The sequence below is a fragment of the Chelonia mydas genome, chromosome 5, assembly GCF_015237465.2.
Source record: "Chelonia mydas isolate rCheMyd1 chromosome 5, rCheMyd1.pri.v2, whole genome shotgun sequence".
Taxonomy (NCBI): domain Eukaryota; kingdom Metazoa; phylum Chordata; order Testudines; family Cheloniidae; genus Chelonia; species Chelonia mydas.
Genome location: NC_051245.2, coordinates 113,126,364 through 113,146,578, shown reverse-complemented (window position 1 = coordinate 113,146,578; position 20,215 = coordinate 113,126,364). Strand labels below are relative to the sequence as shown.

Genomic DNA, 20,215 nt, shown 5'->3' with positions numbered 1-20,215 from the left:
GCCAAATGCTTGCTTCAGCAAATGCAAGGAGTTGTGGGATACTTAAACTATTGAACAGAGTTATGGTATCGGTCAGTTTAGGCTATATCATTGTTACAGTATTTGTGTTTAATGTTATTGGTTCTTAATGCATACTTATCTGTAGGTGTATGATATGGATAATACATACATTAATATGCTGGCTAGCATGCATATATATACATATTAGTCAACAGTTTTCTTACACTGTGAAGGATGACTAGAGCTGTATGTCATCTGCATGTTGTTGGCATTTGAGCCCATGATGTCTTGCCAATGGTTATATGTAAATATTGAATACAACTGGAGAGAAAAAAGATCCTTGTCAGACTTGGCAAGTGAGTGTGTCTGGTGGTACAGGTGCAGTTTTCCATCACTATCCTTTGGGTGTGTCCTTCAAGGAAGGACTCGAACCATTTTAGTACATTTCCCCAGGATTTCTGCCACCTCTGTCATGTGGGACAGCTACATGTCATGATCAGCTGTGTCAAATGCTACACAAAGCTTCAGAAGAAAGGATGCATGTCTGCCCTCCATCAGTTGACGGGAGGATATCTACCCTCTGCATCACTAATGCCGTTCCTGTTCTCTGTCTTGGTCTGAGTCCAGTTGTATGCAGTCTAGTATATTGGCTTCACATCTGTATTATGCCTGGCTTTAGATGCTAGAAACATTTATTGCATTGGACACACATCATTACTAGCATTTAATATTTTGAAGTGCGTGGGGGAGAGGGAAAAGCATATGCAGGTGGCAAGAGGACAAATAGGAGTGGGAAGGAATGTGCAAGTGAGGAGGAAGTTGTACACAACAGAGGAAGGGAAAGGGAGATACAAAATAAAAGGATTTAGACCAAGAAAATACTCACCAGATACAGCAGCTCTTGTCAATCAGATGAGTACTGCCTCCAGATAAAACCATATCCAATGTTGAGGAGGCTTGAGCTTCTGGTCTAAGGAAGGAAAACAAAGGAAGACCAGGTAATAATTTTTTTTTTTTTTAAATGGACTCCTATTTCTAGTTGCTGGTATGACATTTGCAAAGAAGTTACAGTAATCTCAGATCTTTAGATGGACCCTTTTATTAGTTCATTTCCTTTCTGTTCTCCCAGCATGGGTGGTAGAAGTGCCTTATCTGGTTGTCCGGCACAGTTCTTTAGTGAATTGTGGATAGTAGGCACTATCTCCGATATGCTATACTTTTATAATTTTCTTTGAGATTCAGTACACTGGTGTCAGACGCCTATCCCTGGCCCTGATGTGCCCCATGTAAGATATTTAACCAGCTTTCATGACAGTCAGATTCTGTAGACTCTAAAGTGGTCACTTAAAAAAAAAATTAGAGTACTTATGGTTGCAAAGAAAGAAAACTTGCCAAATGGAAGTCAAGTGCAACTGATGCAATGTTGTCTTCCACAGTTCACAGACTGCCTGAAATAACATGGGTTGTTGAGTTTAATGATGGCATTTTAGAGCCAATTATTCAAATAAGGTTGTTGTGCAATTGTTCACCTAGCTTGCATAGTTTCTACATTTGTGTGCACAAATCAGAATGAGTATCGTGCTTGCTCCCTCCCTCCCCCCCCCCCGTTGTTGTGATGCAGTGTACAACAGTAAGTTTAGTAACTACAAATTTAGTTGCTACCTGAGGGGCTTGTTCAATCCTGGATGTTGATGCAAATCTCCCATTGTTATCTGAGGAGGATCTGTTGTAGGTTAGTATAGTATAGGACCCCTTATCTTTGTGATCATAAAAAAAAAAAATTTCCTTCACAGAATTTGACCCCTCAAACTGTATGAAATACATTCTTTTTTTTAAAGATTCTCTCTAGTATAGTACATTAAATTAACTTATTTCCAAGACAAGTTGTAAACTAGAAAGTATTATAATTTGATAGGCAGTTCAAGAATTTTCAGAAACACAGGACTTGAAGCAGATTTGTTTGTGAACATAGGCAGCATAAAAGCTGTAATCAATGTAATATCCGTTGTTTCTTTTTACTTTGTAATATATAGAACACACAAAAACAAGGCTTCTGATACGTTAGTCTGACGTTCATAGCTCATTTTGCATGTATCCAAATTTACTGAGGTACATCCTGTCATTCCGTTTAATGTTATGCCCTTTCTAATGCAAAATGTAATAAAAAGTATCTTGGACTTTCCATTACAAGAAAATGTCAACCACAGGGATTTTGGTAAATTTATGAAAATTTCCTCCTTCATCTGGTTCAGAAACAGTTGCGTGTTGCTGTTTTTAAAAATGAGCGTTGTGTCTTTTATACAAGTAGCTCTCTTGCTTAACCAAATTTGTAAATTTGGGTTGCAATGTTTAATACTGTATATAATTTTTGAAAACTAAAGAACTATCGGTTTTGATTATGACTCTAATACTAGTTAGCCCCCATGAATTCTTGATTTTCTAAATAGGACCCGATCCCATGCAAATAATCCTGAGCATAGTGCATAATGCTGGTAGGGACTATACCTAGTATTTCCAGCATTGATGTTTAATGTGTTGATTTTTATTAGTAATTCACAGACCACTGTGATAATACAGAAGACTTGTTCATTGCAATTAAGTTTTGCATGCAAGAAAATACAGTTCCTCAAACTTAGGCCCTGGATTTTTTTTTTTTTTTAAGGGCCTCACCCTGTTCTTTGATTTTATATTCACAAACCACATGCACAACTGCACAAAAAATCCATAGATGTCTAATAGCCTGTTTCCATCTGTTAATCACAGAGACAAGTGATTGAAGGGCACTGAATTACAGCACAGTTAATTGCAAGTACAAAGATGCCTGCAAAATGAGTCTGCTTCTCAAAATCAGGCTCTGACTGTTCTTCTCAGTGTATACCAAGGAGAATCTATTACAGTGGTTCTCATTCTTTTTGGGCACTGAGAACCCATGAATCAGGTTGCATTGCACGCAGCCTAGCCCAGCCAGAGCTGCAGGAGCCACTTCTGTGGAGGTGAGTGCACGCTCGCACACACCCTGGGCTTCTCTGAACCCTTCCCCTGAACACCTTGGGCCTCCCATGCAACCCTTTGACATATTTTGAAGGCTGAATTTTGTGTCTTGAAACCTTGGTCTAGTAAGTCAGATCCGTCTGGAGTCCAATTCTGTAACATAGCTAATGCTTATTATTTATTTCATCTGTCATCCACCTTTTGGTGGGGGAGGGGGAACAAACCTCCTTCCCTGATACTTCTTCCAAGAAGAATATCTAAGATGATATGTATATATTCTTGTCCTGTAAAACTTGATTCTCTTACGTGAAATAGAGAAGGAAATCTGGAATAACTGTTCAAGCCTTGCCAAGGAAAGATCAGTGTGGGAAGCCTTTTACTACCTTAAAAGGAAGCCTGTAAAGTGAAACTCAGGGCTTGTCTACGCTGGCAATTTACAGCACTGCAACCTTCTCGCTCAGGGGCGTGAAAAAACACTTCCCTGAGCACAGCAAGTTTCAGTGCTGTAAAGCCCCAGTGTATTTAACGCACCAGCGCTGGGAACCACGCCCCTTGTGGAGGGGGATTTTTTAAGAGCGCTGGGAGAGTTCTCTCCCAGCGCTCTGCCACGACAACATAAGCCACAAGCCGTGGCAGTGCTTTAGCATTGTCAGTGTAGACTAGCCCTAACGGCCTTAGGAGATGAGCAGCCTAAAAGAATTAGGCCAAGGTTTTCAACCTTTTTTCATTGCAGACCCCTAAAAAATTTCAAATAAAGGTGTGGACCAATTTGGAAATTTTAGACATAGTCTGCAGACCCCCAGGGGTCCATGGACCACCTAATTAGGTAAGCTTCACTTTGCAGCTGCTGTCAACAGCAAGCAGCAAAAGAGGGAAGGTATTATTGTTTTGGTAGAGAGGGTCCTTCCAACCTCCTATTTAAAAAAAAAAAAAAAAAAAATGTATAAGATGGAATAGAACACCACCCAAACAAGGGAGAATGGCAAGGAGACCCAAGAGAAAAATGGAAGTGGAGGGGCTAATGCACCAAAATTGGAAGGGTGAGAGGAGGGAATCAGCTGAAAAAGGAGGGCAGGAGAGAGCTGTGGCTGACTTTGAAAATTAGCACTGACTCTCTCCTAGAGCATATCTCCCTGATTCTGACTGCTTTCTTTCCTAACAGCCAGGAGGCACAGGGAACTCCAAACTTTAGTCCCCACTTGTTAGCCAAGGTCAATATGGAAAATGAGGATATGAGACCTGCAGCCACAAAGGCATTGCCTTAGGGTTAAATCCAGCATATCTCCTGCTCCCCACACGTGGGGGCTGTACTGAGGTGCTCCCCACTTTTGTATCTGCTTTTGGCTGCTGGGTGTCTGCTGTTTTACACCGGTGTAAATTAAGAGTAACTGAATTTGGCCCACTGTCCTTATGCAATTGAATTCTTTTTATTAAGAAAATAACCAAATCTAGACTGCTCGGCCATTGCTTGGCCACAAGATGGTGCATGACACCTGCTTATTAAAATCCAGCTGGTGAAGTTTCATCAGCAATCCAGTCAAACCCAACCTTTTATGATAAAATAAAATGCGCTGTAAAAGATTTGCCTTTGGGACCCCCAATTTTTTTGACAGCAGATGGTCTTTACAGCAGGGATGCTTTTTTTTTTTTTTTTTTTTTTTTTGCTAAAGCAGTTGATATGGTCTAAATATCAGGGACACATTCTACAGCAGGTCTTGCTACATGATTTCCAATTTACAGAAAAGTCTTTATTTTTGTTAGGTAAAAAGAAATGTAGATATTTCTACTACTTGTACTTAAAACAAACTGCATAGTTAAAAATAAGGGGTTGCTGTGAGGTTGCTGACAAAGGGGTGATTCTAATTCTTGAATGAAATTTTGGCTTTAAGACTCAGGGCAGCAGAAGCTTTCTTACTGCAGAGGTGACACTGCTTGGCATCTTTCCCCCTGGAAACTATTTGATTGTGTCAGAGCTGACCCTGCTGCTTGCCAAGGAGCAGCATTGCCATCAGCAATGAAAACAGCCAGTCAGTTACTCTCCTTGACAAAAGGGAAGAGTGCAAGTTTTTGGGTTGTGTTTTACCACCACCAGCCCTCCCCCGCACCCACCCCCGGAGGCTGGGGCAAGAAGGAATGAAAGTCTGAGAACCTGCTTAATATGTTTAAAAGATCACATTAAAGCAAAATTAATTTTCTCTTAGAATTTCTGGTTTTAGATATAGCATCTAAGAGCTAATACAGCCTGAAATGTCTGACCTTCTGAACCTTTTTGGAGACTAGCAAAAAACATAGAATATCAAGGTAGGAAGGGACCTCAGGAGGTCATCTAGTCCAACCCCCTGCTCAAAGCAGGACCAATCCCCAATTTTTACCCCAGATCCCTAAATGGCCCCCTCAAGGACTGAACTTACAACCCTGGGTTTAGCAGGCCAATGCTCAAACCCTATGTGGGGGAAGCATTTGGGTGGTTCCTAGGATAAGAGAAGCTCACATAAACAAGCTCCCTGTTCAGCATAGCTCTTTACCCATTTGGGCTCTTTTCCTTCTCATCTCTACCCACTCTGCCATCCTGCTGGAAATGGAGAGCCCAACAGAATTGAAACCTTGGGATTTGGAATAACATTTCACCCAGCTTCAGCGGGTAGGGAATCATACTAGAGAGAGGAGGGAAGCACACGATCCTCGCCCAGTCTCTTGCAAGATACAGGTTAAGTCAAAGTGGGTGTGTGCTATCGAGCCAAACATTCAGTTTTTTGCGTAACTATTGCATCTGTGTGTGCAAATGCCTAGGCACCTTCCTAAGCATTTGTTTGCATAATTGTGATAATTATATGCATGTCTTTGTGTGCAAACTTGTGGGACAAATGGAGGGCCATTCAGAATTGATTACAATGTCTACAATTGGCGGGGGAAGTAGCCATCAAAATAGGTGTACCCTCGTTTGCATCAGTGTAGCAAATTTGGGCTGGTTAGAAATGGTGTACAAAATGAAGAGATTCCCTTCCAGTTGATTTATTAGCCTGACATTCTAAACAGAAACACATCTGTGGTTATTTAATAGAAAAACAGATCTGCAGCCACCTTGTTAAGAAAGAACTTGTTTAAGGCCATAGTTGAAAAGTAACTAGTCTTGAGTATTGAAACTCTGAAATTAGAATATGGTAAGATCTGTGGTAGTGCTATCATTTTTTTTTTTATGGTTCGATTTAATACCTACAAGCAGGTTGGTTGCTTTGATTACATGTTAATATAATACATACTACACAAACTTTAGACAAGAAAACAGCTGAGGTATGAAATTGGGTAGATGAATATAAAATAATTTTACTGCCAAAATGCTCATTAAACTCAACAATTGGATTCTCTTGATTTCAGGATCTTGCTGTAAGCAGTGTCTGCCCTTTTCAGGTGCATCTGACAATCTCTCATTTATACTTCCCTGCTTTGTATAAAAAATGTCATTTGAAAACTGTAGGTAAATAGCAGGCCACAAACATGTGTTTCCATGGCTCTTTGGCTATTTTTTGTTTGCTTCTGTGCAACATGAAGCAATTCCAGGGTTGACACCTTAGAGGGGGAGGGTGTATGAATCTTAAAATTAAAAAAAGGTGAATCTTTTAAGGTAGGGGAAATAGATATTGAACCCAGGTCAATAGTCTGGCTGAATTTGCTTTTTAAAAGCAATTCTTCAGTGGTAAGGTTAGTTTCTCATGAGGGTGAAAATAGCTACTTAATTGCAAAAGTAAACAGCAAATATCCCTTGAATGCAACTGAAACTAGATTTTTCTAAATTCCTGCCTGTGTGACAATTTATGCTGCATTTTGCAAATAAGCACCCCATATTGGGAAGATACTGCCAATTATGATTTTTCATTTGTAGGACCAGTGCAGTGAGGATAATTAACTTTGATCTTGTATGTCACTGAGGAAAGCAGAAAAATACCCTGGGGTTCTAAAGTGCTTAAAATGGTTATAAAAGTATATGTAAACTCTTGTTGGCCCCTTTCATATAGAACCTGTCTTACTCAGGCTATCAACAAATACTGTGTGCTAGTGTAAAGGAAATGTTTCTTTGAAATAGTCCTCTTCACTTTATATAATAAAGTGTGCAAATTAAAATGTGTTCTTGTTTGTTTCCAGACAAGACAACAATGTAGATTCTACTTCTTCTCTGAGGGAAGACAGCAAACTGGAAGGTCTGGAGTCAAAACAGGGTATGTACTGAGAAAGCTGAAGTCTTGTGTTCTTGGCAGTGACCAGTTTCAACAGCCGGTGACTGTCAGCCTGGATACTTGAACTGGTAGTAATAATAATAGTGACGCATCCTCAGTGGAATCAAGACATCTGTGCCACCCAGACATCTGTGCCGCCTAGATAGTACAGAAATGAAAAAATGATGAATCACTTTTTTAAAGAACAAAACAAAATCCAAAACATGGGCCTAATTTTCAGAAGTGCTGAACAATCAAAGTTCCCATTGATGCTCCAGTAAGACCAGAGTGTTCTTTTGAATGACATGGGGGCATTTGTTGCCTTCATGCTGAAATATGGACATTCAAAAGTCTTCCCCACTCTGTTTTTGCACTGTACTCATAGAGATCTGAAGTGGCAGAAGAGATTTTGGTGAGTTTTATATATATTTAGACCCTACTAGTGCTGGATCAGTAGACCAGGATCATCTTAAGAGCCTCCTGTTTCTTCCCTGGGCTCCATAGGAAAAAATAAATTAAAAGGTTTTGGGGAAATGTATTTTTATCATGAAGTTGATGCTATCTTTTCACTTTGCCAGTCAAATACATTCAGTATAACCATTTGCAGCAGCAAGAGATTAGGTAAATCTGTTGTATAAGTAACTAGCCATTCATTGCTCTTCCTAATTCCTCCAGAACTTCAAATCCTAATAACATAATAGTAACTATCCTGAAGTAGACTGTAGGTCCATCGTTAAGTAGTGGGGTGAACGGACCAAGCAGTTTTCAGCAGGAGCAAATCTTCAGATCCATAAATTAAAACAAGTAGCTATAAGCAAAAAACAAAACCTTTTAAAACCAACCCAAATCCTGCCTCAGCCTGGGGTCCATGCAGTTCTCAGTTCCTGAGTGTGGAGTCCTGCCTTCTTATAGGCATTCTTCTTGCTCCCCAGCACGTACTGTTTAAGCCTCTTCCCTGAGCCCAGGTCCAACGGCAGGAGAAAGGATGGCAGTAGAGTTTTACTTTCAAAATAAGCAGCTGCCCGATTTCTCCAAGGCTGTGTGGCTTGTTCAGAGGATCTGCAGTCCTGGTTCCCATCCCTCTCCTGCCCCTCTGAGTTCTGCAGGACTGGAGCTCTTGGTAGCTAGGGGAGCATTACTGCAGCTCTGCAGAAGCACAGTTAATAACTCAGCTGTGGGAGAAGGGAGTGTAGTAGAGGGGAAGCAAGACTGCAGGCCCTCCCACTCTCCGACTTCTCACTTCTGGCCATCCAGCTGAAGAGGAACTTTGATCATTTCTCTCTCTTTGGATGCAGATCATTCTAAATAATGATCACCTTCCTTTGCATATCTAAAAGACAGCTGCTTCTGTACTCCAAGTGCAAGCTGAGCAATTGAAAGTAGAAATACAAACAAGCCAGCATTTGGTGTGATCACACCAATATGGCAGCTTTTGGTAATCAGGTGGGGACAGATGAGCCTTCATTTTCTGTAGCCTCCAGGAAAGAAAGGTACAAAATCAGCTTTTCATTCTGGTGATTCTAGTGTCTTTGTTTTTTTAGAACAGACAGAAATGCATTGGGTTAAGCATTCATGTACTGCTGTGATGGGCACTGGATAAAATACCAAGACAGATAGTGATGTACTTTTGATTCCCTACTGTACATTGGAAGCTGCGTTTAAGCTGCATCAGCTCCTCTTTTAGCTCATCCATTTCATGAACACTGCGTAACAACTGCCAGTATTATTTTATACATGACACTAGAATTATAGCTGCTTCTATCTCAGCCTGTTTATTTTCATTTGTACTTACTATACATTGTAATGTCAGAAATAACTGTCAAATCAGTAAATGCTGCAGATTCTCATAAACTGTATTCCTCTTATGAGGGGCCAATATTATCTGCTTCCAGCAGCTTTTATTTCACAGTTCTGAGTCCTATCTCAACAGCTTTTCAAATGGTTTATTATTATTATTATTTTTTTAAGTAGCTAGTGAGGGGAATTAAATGGAGGGAGGAGGTAAGAATGTCATAACAAAAGCTGCAGAATTGTTAAGAGCAGGATGCCATGACTTTGTGAGAAACGCTTTAAATATTGCTTGTTGCGCTATGTGGAGTGACCTCGGAATTGACAGATTTCCTGCAGACCTCTTCCACTCTTTCTGTCCTATCTCAGGGAATTGATGACTGCTGCAGGTGATTGCTTCATTGTCCTTTTTTATGACTTTATCAACCACGGTATCATGATGGCTTTGGGCAATGACAGCGGTGCTTCTCAAGATGTTAGCTTTAAAGAGCTTTTGAGAATATGGGCATAAATTGTAAAATATAACTTAGTAATCATTCTTCTTCCATGCTGGAGCCTGTGATGCTACAGGAAAAAAAAGGTAGAAGACAAAGCAGGCTAAGCAGAAGTGAGTAAAATATGGTTAAAAAAGGAATTAAGTGAGCTGAAATGAATTTCACAACTGTAGCTGAAGGAATAAGTACAAGTTATCAAAATGAAAAAGATAATGAGAAAAATGCCATCTGAGACTTTTATTACTGTGTAAAATTACAACTGCAAAAGAGGGAAATGAAGCTCATCAGCTAATTAAACAACATTTGTAGGCCAGTGGTTGTGTGATTACCGTGCATTGTGCTGCCATGGAGGCTCCTAATTCCGGATAGAACCCAGGACAGCCTGTACCTTTGAAGGCTGGGCAGCTCCCTATTCTATACAGATAGTGGGACAGGAATGAATGACCCAGTTTGTCAGTAGCTTTCAGGTTTTTCCACCCCCTCCATCTGATCAGTTCCAAAGCGAAGATTGGCAGTAAGGATGAGCATGCTCAGAGTTTAACTTCTGAACTTTGAACTAGGCTCCTCAAATACAGTATGTTTTCTTGCCCCATGGAAATGCAGTCCTGTTGAATAGGGTGCTAAGTAAATATGGACTGGTGCTTTGTAGCAAGACAGAGGAATTTCCATTCCTTAATAATTCCCATTCCTTGTCTTTCTGGGCAGTTAGTTAGTAAGATTTTGTTCAGAGTCCACTCATCCCTTTTTGTAGGCAGGGAGAGGAGGAGTGAAACTTGCATCTGAGTGGAAATGCAGATTTTGAGGTTGCCATGAAGGCATTTTAGAGACAGGGCAACTACCCCAAACACATCACTTCTGTGGTGTTGAAGACTTTAGTAGGGGACTGATGGGCCTTATATATTAGTGCTTATTGCAAACTCCTCCATGTGATGTTGAGGATTAGAAGAGGACACATTTTTCATAGAATTAAATTGTTTTAACCAATATAACCAGTTTTTACTCCAAAAAAAAAGTCGTAATTCACCTAATAAGTGCCACAGACCAAAAATCCTATATATCAACGTGATCACCAATGCTAATCTCCAGAAGCAAGAATTTATAGGGATTTGACCAATTTTCCCATACCTGACTAAATTTATGATGATCTTGATCTTGGAAACGTGTAGCTGTGTACACTTTACATATCATATGCTGTTTACCTGTTTGTTAGTATGCATTTGCATCCATGTTCAGTAGCTGATGTTATAAATCTGGGATTGCACATGTTGAGTAGCTAAGACCTCGATTCACGAAAGCATCCCTATTTTGGATAGCACTTAAGTCCTGAATAGGGGCTCGTGTGCTTTCTTAAATCTGGGCCAAAACTCCAGAATTGAGGATGTGTATGTTTCTTTTGAACTCTTTACACCAGCACTCAGGTTTAAGTTTTTATTTAGGGTAAATAAAAAGCAGCTGGCTATCTTAAATGTGCCTCTAGTGTTTATAAAAACAATTTAAGGAAACTTATTGTTGACTAGGTAGTTGGATGAAACACCATTCCTACTTTTTTTTTTTTTAGGCAAGGAAAGTGCATTTATTATATTTCTTTCTTGGTGTTCAATATCGATTTTTCATCCCCTCAGGATAACAATTATGTCATAAAAGCCAAGAAAAATCTGTTTTTCTAAAGATTTTCCTTCCCTGCTCATAAGCAAATGTGCGCGCATCCCAAAAAGCATTTCTTCTAAGAGCTTCATAGAAGGGGTAGAGTTTTCTAATGCATTCTTTTACACTTAAAAGGAAAAATTGATCTCTGGCAAAATTTGTTGCTTCAACTTATTTTGGAACCAGAAATTTTAATTTCAGTTGTCCATATCCTACCTGTTAATCTTCACACAGAATTTTCATTGAATGAAAAGAATTCTGTGCAAAGTTCAAGGGGAATATGGCCCTTTATAGGTATGGAGAGTTTTTCAGTTCTCCCTCCTGTTTTCCAGAAATGCCTCTCACCCACATAGCTGTATTCTTGTGATATGGTGTACAACCAACAGCACCGAAATATGAACAAGCATTTCTAAAGACAGACTTCAAAAATTTCTTTTCAAAGATGTGTACTGTGCTGTTATTTGAAGAGGGAGGGGAATGGTTCATGTTGGGACTAAAACACATGCTTTCAAAGGAATTGTCATTAGTATTTAGAAGAATGATTAGCAAAATCCTTTCTGTAAGTTTTGGAACAATAAAATATTAAATGTGAGCATCTTGAGGAAAATCCCAGAGGTACAAAGACAATTAGTTAAAGGCATCAAACCCTGGCTCCCTGCTGTATTAGACTACGTTATCAATATATTCTTTATAACCTGAGCTTTAGTAAAACTCAAATTGCCTGGTGTCCAAGAACAGCAATTCACAAAGGAAGTACTGCATTGGTTTCCAGTATATCAGTGGCTTTGTTGTTGATGAGCAATACTGGCAGATCAATAATACTTCCCAGCCTTGGAGATTTGAGGTTTAGGAGCTAAAAGAACAGATGGAGAAAACCAGTGATTCTTAAAAGTCATCCACAGAAAGGAAACCTTTTTAAACCAGTTGGCAAAAGGCTAATTTTAAAAAGGGAGGTTTAAAAAAGGAAAATTAATATGGTATATAGATGTTTATATCCTAATGCTGATGTGCTCTAAAACTATCATTTTGTTTTATTATTATACAGTACAGGAGCTTACTATATATGAATGTACCTTTTGCCTTATATCTTCAGCACACAGTGAAAAGTTATTTTTATTTTTAAAATGCATTTCTTTAAATCTATAATTTCATTTTTTAAGGCTATTTATGAATTAACAGCCTTAACTATTGTATAATGACCCTACCAGGAGCCACTGTTAAACCCTTGGAATCAGTAATTTTGCCATTTTATTGCAATAAATAACCATATTTATTTTAAGCAATAAGCAATATTATCAGAGCATATCTAAAGATGAAAAATGACACCCAAGCACCAAGTAGTTGCGGAGCCAAGGTGTCAAGACGGATAGTATCTCTCACTCACAACTTCACCGTAAAGAGAATCGGTGATGGAGGTTTTGCCAGTTTTACTGACTGTACTGCTTTTTCTAATTAAACTCTTCCTAATAAACCTCTGCTTTTAACGAAAAATAAAAATCACCAGCATTTCTTTTATAATTCAGCTGCTTTTTATTTACCCTAAATAAATTCATCTGAAATACTTCACTAAAAGGCTTAGATAATTGTAATGTATGACTTTTTTTTTTTTTTACATCTTCATTGGCTTTGGTATTTTTTCTTTATTGTAATTTATAAAGTAATCAAAGTATTTTTAAACTGCATTTTGAGAATTAAATTTACTTCTAAAATAATCAGTCCCAGAAATTCCCCACATCAACTTTCATTTTGTAATGCAGAAGTTTCATTGTGATATAAAACCTTATGACATTTTTAATTAGGAAAATAGATCATGTAACTCCATATGATGGAATACATTTTTCAGGCACTGCTGCTTTGGTATATTGCATGTTTTTCTAAATTGGAATAAAAAATGCATTAAAACTTGTCTAAATTAGATCAGTCTTAAAAGTTGGGGGAGGAAAAAGAGGAGGAAATACTTGTCTATAATTTATAGATGGTTTTTGTCATATTCTGAATCTGTGAAGAGAAACATTTTTATGCAGAGGCAGTTTCTAAAATGAAAGGGAAATTTTTGTTAGGCTCCCTGCACTGCATGGTTATTTGTTACATTTGTGTTACAGGCAAGGGAGAAGATAGTGATGTCCTCAGCATAAATGCAGATGCATATGATAGTGACATAGAAGGCCCATGCAATGAAGAGGAGAGTCCAGATGTGCCAGAAAGTGCTGTCAGAAGTGGAGCTGGTCAGATAGATGACCTTCAGAAGGACATTGAGAAAAGCGTGAATGAGATACTGGGGTTGGCAGAATCCAGCCCAAAGGAGTCTAAAGCAGCAAACTTGACTGTTGCTCCATCAGAAGATGTTCAGCCATCAGCACAGCAGCTGGAGCTCCTGGAGCTTGAGATGAGGGCCAGGGCTATTAAGGCCCTGATGAAGGCTGGCGATGTAAAAAAATAGCCCTAAGCTTACTTCATTTTAATATTTTTTTTATATTTGTTTTGAAGGGTGTGATGTCTGTTCTCTTCAGTGCTGTAGTACGTTTGGATTGGGCATGACATTCCTCATTCAAACCCTTTTGCGTATCCTGACCTGTGGCTTAAATTGTTGATAGTTGGTTTTCATTGCCTTTGGCATGCTGCTTCTGTGACTTATACAAATGGATTGGTTTGACACTGCACTAGATCAGTGTCTTTTTGCTGGGTTATCACTTGACGTGAATCAGGAAGAAGTCATAGATCTATGCCAGGATGCTGGGTGCCTTTAATAAAGGTTAAACAAACACCGTAGGTTCTTCATAATTTCTGTAGTTAGCAATTAAACTGCTAATTTTTTTTTTCCTCCTGAACTTTTTAGCAATTTAAGTAACTTGATTTGCATGTGCTTCTTAAAAAGGTACTATTTTGAGGAGGTCTTCTGTGGCATGACTGTACTCATATCTGCTTGCAGCACTCTGTGATACGATTTGAGATGTTTATTTCTCATTGGGCCGCAGCTTTTAGGAATATAAATGAACTAGTTAAAATTGAATGACAATTTACTTTGGGAGCTTAAAAGCATGCTTAATTTTTAGAGAGCTAAAATTGCTAAGGAGAATTTTTTTCAGTAAGCAATCTAAGTTAAGAGTTGTTAGAGAAAGTAATTCCAGTGACAAACTACGCTAGTAGGTGTTTTTATACTGCTGGTCATTTTATTTGGCTAGTCTCCTCCCACAATTATTTTATCATGTACATCTCAGCTGAAAACAGGAAAATGAATGCTTTGTTTCTCTCACTGTGAGATTTTGTTAATTCAGCACATCATCTTGTAAGATTGGATAATGCAGCGAATCAGAAACTGTAAAGATTTCTGATTTTGAGCTCAAGTTTTTGATATTTAACTGATTTAATCTTTTCAGATCCCCTGTAAATAGCTTTCCAGAAAGGTGGTATAATTTATTTTTATGCATTTTTGTAAGGATTCAAAAATCATAAACTCATTCTTCATTTTAAGGATGTTTATAAATAATTGCTTTTATACAACTTGTTTTCCTATTATTTGGTAACTGCGACAAATTAATTTTGATTGTTTAGAAGTGGTGCTATTTTTATAATTGAAAGTATATTTAAAAGAAACTTTTGATTTTGTTACATCCCAGGTCTGAGTCTAATTCTTGTTAAATATTGTTAAGTAAAATAAATGGTTCATTACATGTTGCTATATTGAGTTTTCTGTTTGCTTCTTATGCAAATAAGCAAATTAGATGTTTATTAAATAGTAAGAAAACAAACTAGTAACTCCTATATGCTGTATTTGAAATGTTTTCCATTATTTACATCTGCAGGCCTTGTTTTAGTGATGCACAATACCCAAAATGCTCTTACAAGACTTGAAAGAGCTTCCCTAACTTGGTAGATATGTGGGCATTGTCTATGGTAGCAGGTTCTTTTTGTGTTGTCTGAAAAATGAATCAGGTTTGGGTTTTTTTTTGTTTTTAATTATTTTGTTAAAATAGTACTGACCTACTGCAGCATAAATTTGCTTGTAAAATAAGGACACTGTTAAATGCAGCTGCGAGGATTCTTACGGTGAGTACTCTTCAAAGGGCAGAAGAGGCCTGAGTGAATTGCATCTGGTTTAGTCACCATATTGATGACCCTAACTTTTATCTACTATATGTAGCAGTTGGAGGATGATCATCAGAATGTATGTGTGAGGGAGAATGGACCTAACCAATTAGGTACTACACAGAATCCTGCTTACCAAGTCAGCCTCTAGTGCTGTAATTTTAACTTATTTTCTGGGGAATTTGGGATTTCTTTGGGGATGAGGAAAAAGAATATGGCAGAAAGACAGCAGGCCTAGATCTGCCTGGGAGATTCCTATACTGTAATGTCACAGGAGAGTGCGGTTGTTTTGCTATGAAATGTTTTTCTATTACTGTAAATGTTTAATTCCAATAATTAAGGCATTGAATACCTAATTTAAGCCAGCTTTGCATGGCAGTTGAGCATCTCACCTGTAGGGACATTCCCCTCTTAAGTTATATCTTGCAAGATTACACCAGTATAACTGACAGGAGAACTTGATCCTTAGTGTTTGCTCCTGTTGCTCTTCTGTTTCTAGTTTGCATTTGCCAACTCTTCCTGTTGTTCTCCATAGTATTGACAATGCTTGTAAAAGCCCAGAAAATATAAAACATCTTATTCTTAAAACTGGAGAAAAATGAACGGTAACGTATCAGTGGTTAATCTCCTGTGTTCTGTGTTGATCACATGACCATTCATTCTGTTGATGAGATTGATAGCTACACCCCATCATCTTGTGTGCTGACAAATGTTTATGGATTCACAGCCTCCCTTACCTGCTGGCACTCTTCAACCACATCCTCGCTACAGGAAAGGGGCTCCTTCCATGCCGCGACTCCCATGGCTCCCAGTATACGTCTGCCAGGCCATCAAGCCGTGAGAGCTTATTTCACAGAGCAGCCTTTGCTGAATAGGGCATACCTTTAGAGGAGCTCTGCAAAGCCAAAATATAAATTGACTTAAGCTCAGAAACGCATGCTGAATGTAGTCAGTTATGATCTGGCTGGTGAGGGCATTCAGTCCATGAGGTTCAACTTTATTCAGTTTTTGCCTACACAATCCATAGTATCAGTAATGCATTCTGGGTTATTAGCAAACCAGGAAGTACTGCCAGGAGTAGTTCCAGGGATGACTCCTTTTTAATGATAAATTAAAATACTGCTTTACTTAGTTTACTTAGTGAAGGCATTAAAGCACTAATTTCTGAGTTCAACTGCATTTTCATATTGGTTTTTCAGGTCACCTTTAAGGCTTCAGTTTATGGTGTATTGATATTTGTAATTTCAAAAGTGCTTATTTCAAGGTCTATAGCAAGAAATCCCATATTCTGAGCTTTTGTTAATGTGGTACAACAGAGAGAAAGGTTTACTATGCATGTGATAAAGAAGGTAAATAATTGAACTTGAAATGAAAAAGAAGAGGAAGGGTTCCAGGAAAATTAAAGATGTTTACAAAGAAATAATTGTCTGATTGTTTTTGTGTATTATAAAAGAGACCACATGTGATTGATTACTCAAGGGCTAATTCATTTTTTGGATACTGAGCTGTTGCTGCTATGGTTTAGGGATATATCAGCCGCATTACGCAGGCTTCTGCATTGATTCATCCTCTCTTTATTCACTGTGCAATTAAACTATTCAGTGTATTTTAAATGCTTACTAGGCCATATTTTATATCACTTTTAAATGTCTCCTTGTGTTTTTCTCTTTAAAAATAATTTTAGTATTTCACATTGGAGGGAGTGGCAATTGGTTTGGAAAATACAGTCCTGAATTATTTATGAAATACTCTTAAAATAACTGTATGTTGGTTTTTGATTAGCAAGTTGGAAGCCTTAGCTGATTCAGGATAAAAATCATACCCTAGTAGAATGGAAGCTTGGACATTGGTCAGTATTAAGGGAAAGACCCTGCCTCAACTTTCTGAGGACCAAAGAAATAGTTTACTTAAAGGAATCCTTGCCGCCCTAAGAATTCCTCTGCTCTCTCTGCTGGCAAGACTGTCTTCGTATTATATAAATAAAAAGGTGCAACTCCCCAGAGAGTCAAAAGTACCAATTATTCCTGGTGAGAGGCTTTAATGTGTTTTTTATGGTGACTTGATAGAGGGAACAATAATTAGACTTCAAAATGTCATTTTTAAGAGAGAAATTATAGGCATTTCCACTGAACAATTCAGATTTATTTGTAGCTTTCTTTTTATTATAGTATTTGCTCTTGCAGGGAAATGTTTTGCCTAAAATGCTGGGAAACCACAGTCTTGGATCATTTGTTTTAATACAATTGTGCTAAGATATTTTCTCTTTCACTGTTTAAAATAATAATTATTAATCACAATGTGTTAAAGGCTTGATGACTAACATCAGTTTACTTCATAGGATTTAGAAAAGAAGCACACACGTAAAAAGCAGGTCACCCACATAGCTGACTTGGTTAAAATGCTTCCATTCTAATGTGGTGGTTGTTAAAGGCCACATTAAGCACAGTGCTCCAAATCATACCAAACTGGCAAACCAGGAAGCTATTTCTGTAGGGGGAGGCCCCTTTGACTGTGGGTGCCCTGACTGCAGTTCAAGAGAGTACAACTGCCATGAACAGCAGCATCAAGGGAAGCCTGCAGTTCTTCGCTGCTGTGGGCAGATCAACACTCAGCTAATTGGGTCTGAAATCATTCAGGGCTATAAAGATCATGTATGCCCATTATTGCTAACCACAGCTCAAACTACAAAGGCTCACATCTGAACTAATTTTTATATCATTCTTACCCTGATGGTGTGAGTATCTTAAGGTTTTAAAAAAACAAAGCAGTTTTTTTTTTAAAGTGGCTTTTGCACACAGAACCTAATAGCAAATATAGTATTTTATAAGTACTACTACTTAGCTTTACAAGCATTGCTTTTGTTTTATAAGATCACTGACGTAGGTAAGCATTGTTCCCATTTTATGGATGTAAAATAATTGCAGGTGAGAGTTTTGCAACAGATTATTTGGTAGGGAGGAGAGATGAACTGGTTAAGTCATCGATGCAGAAACGTGAAGAAAAGGAACATGAGTTTAGGAGCACAGATACCAAATTAAAAACTGATCATGAAGTCCTGCAGTTTAGTCACGGTAATATAAACCTTCATGTTTATTGCTAAGTCAATCTGCAATATGTGGAGAAAAAAAGTTTATTATGGTTATCTTATTTACAGTCAAATTTAAATGTTAAAATACTGCAATTCTTTTGTCAAGTCTCATGTTTTATGGTCCTTTCTTGCCATTAATATTAAAATATGTAAACAGGATACATAAAAGGTGAAGAAAAATCTGAAGCCTGTATAAAGGTTTTTGTTGCATACCAGTTAATCAAACAGACTCTAGTCAGAGGGGGAAAGAACCAAAGAGCATAACTGTAAATATTGCATGGTTATTAAACTGTAGAGGACAAGTAATCATCTCTGTTAAAAAAGGCACGTTCATATGGTAGACCGTCCCTTTTTTAAACGCATGGTAAGAGTCTCTCCATAGGATCTGCCTTGACTATTGTCACAATTTAAAGTTGAATTTTTGCTTATTGCATCTGGTGGCCCTGCAAAGTTGCTCTTGGTAACTATTTTAGATTGTAAAAGTTTCTATTCCTATAAAATTGCAGTTCCCTCCTCCATTTTGTGGCTCCATGCAGCCTAATTTTATTCATGACGTGTGGGTGAATTTGAGATATCAGAAGAAAGGACGAGTAAACAAGGCTAAATTCTGCTCTGTCAAAGTGATATAAATCACCCACCTTCATATAGTCACTCTGAATTTAAACTGAGAGCAAAATTTGCTCCTCTGTGGGTTTAACGCTTTAAGTACTGGAGTCTGGAGTTCCTTATTTATTTGTATTACAGTTAGATTACCGGCAGGCCCCAGTTGAGATCAAGACCATTGTGCTATGCACTGTATAGGTATGGTAAAACCTGGTCTACAGTTTTTGAACCCAATTTAACTATTTAGGTTACAGATATGTTTTTAAATCAAAATAGTTAAATCAGCACAACTCCCAGTGTGGAGGTAGTTACATTACTATAAAGATACCTTGCACCAACATAACTTACTCCCTTAAATTTACAGAAATCAGGTACGCTGGTACTAGCACTTTTAGAGCAGTGTAATTACATCCACACTAGGGGGCTGTATTGCTTTAACTATACCAGTTTCAAACAACTATAGTTAAAGCAATACAAAAACTGTGTACAGAAGCCCTAAGATTCTCTCTGCCCTAAAAAACCTTATAATCTAGATAGACGAAAGGTGAGACAGGAAATATCATTATACCCACCTAACAGATAGAGAACTGAGACAAGGAGCTTAAGTGACTTGCCCAAGATCACACATGAAATGTGTGGCAGATCTGGGAATAGAACCCAGGTCTCTTGAGACCCCATGGCTTTTAGCCCCAGGATCAGGGGTTCTCAAACTGGGGGATTGGGACCCCTCAGGGGGTCATGAGGTTATTACATGGGGTCGCGAGCTGTCAGCCTCCACTCCAAACCCCACATTTCCTCCAGCATTTATAATGGTGTTAAATATATAAAAATACGTTTTTAATTTATAAGGGGGGTCGCACTCAGAGGCTTGCTATGTGAAAGGGGTCTCCAGTACAAAAGTTTGAGAACCACTGCCCAAGATGATCCTTGTAGTGTCAGTATAGTTAGATTGTGTTGTTACTAAAATGGGAGCCCCTAAATCTCCCTCTTCCTTAAGGAGATACAGTAGCCAGCTTCACTAAAGTACAGGATAGGTCATTTGATTAAAATATCTGTTAATATATTTTCCATGCCTTGAGGCAATATCTATGCAGAAATGCATTGAACCTGGACTGGACATAGCAATGGAAAAATTAATTGAAGCACACATCCTGCCACAGCTGAGGCATGGACTAGATAAGTCTTTTCTAGCTTCAATTTCTGTAAAATTTTTAAATGTTCCAAGGACCCAGCCAGCTCTATTCAAGGATCAACTTTCAGCTAACCACCTTATATAACAGCATAGCTATTGTTCCTTCTAAAGGAACTGA

General features: G+C 38.3%; 1 protein-coding gene across 2 annotated transcripts in view; it reads left to right on the top strand.

Annotated features, from left to right (window-relative positions):
• CAAP1 (caspase activity and apoptosis inhibitor 1) overlaps positions 1-14,807 on the top strand; it is a 28,184-nt gene extending 13,377 nt beyond the window's left edge. For both annotated transcript variants that reach the window (XM_037902076.2, XM_037902075.2), the window contains exons 5-6: positions 7,132-7,205; positions 13,231-14,807. In XM_037902076.2, coding sequence (XP_037758004.1) covers positions 7,132-7,205; positions 13,231-13,568 — 412 coding nt within the window. In that variant the 3' untranslated portion in view covers positions 13,569-14,807. The remainder of the gene's footprint in view (positions 1-7,131; positions 7,206-13,230) is intronic.
• Positions 14,808-20,215: the final 5,408 nt, after the last annotated feature.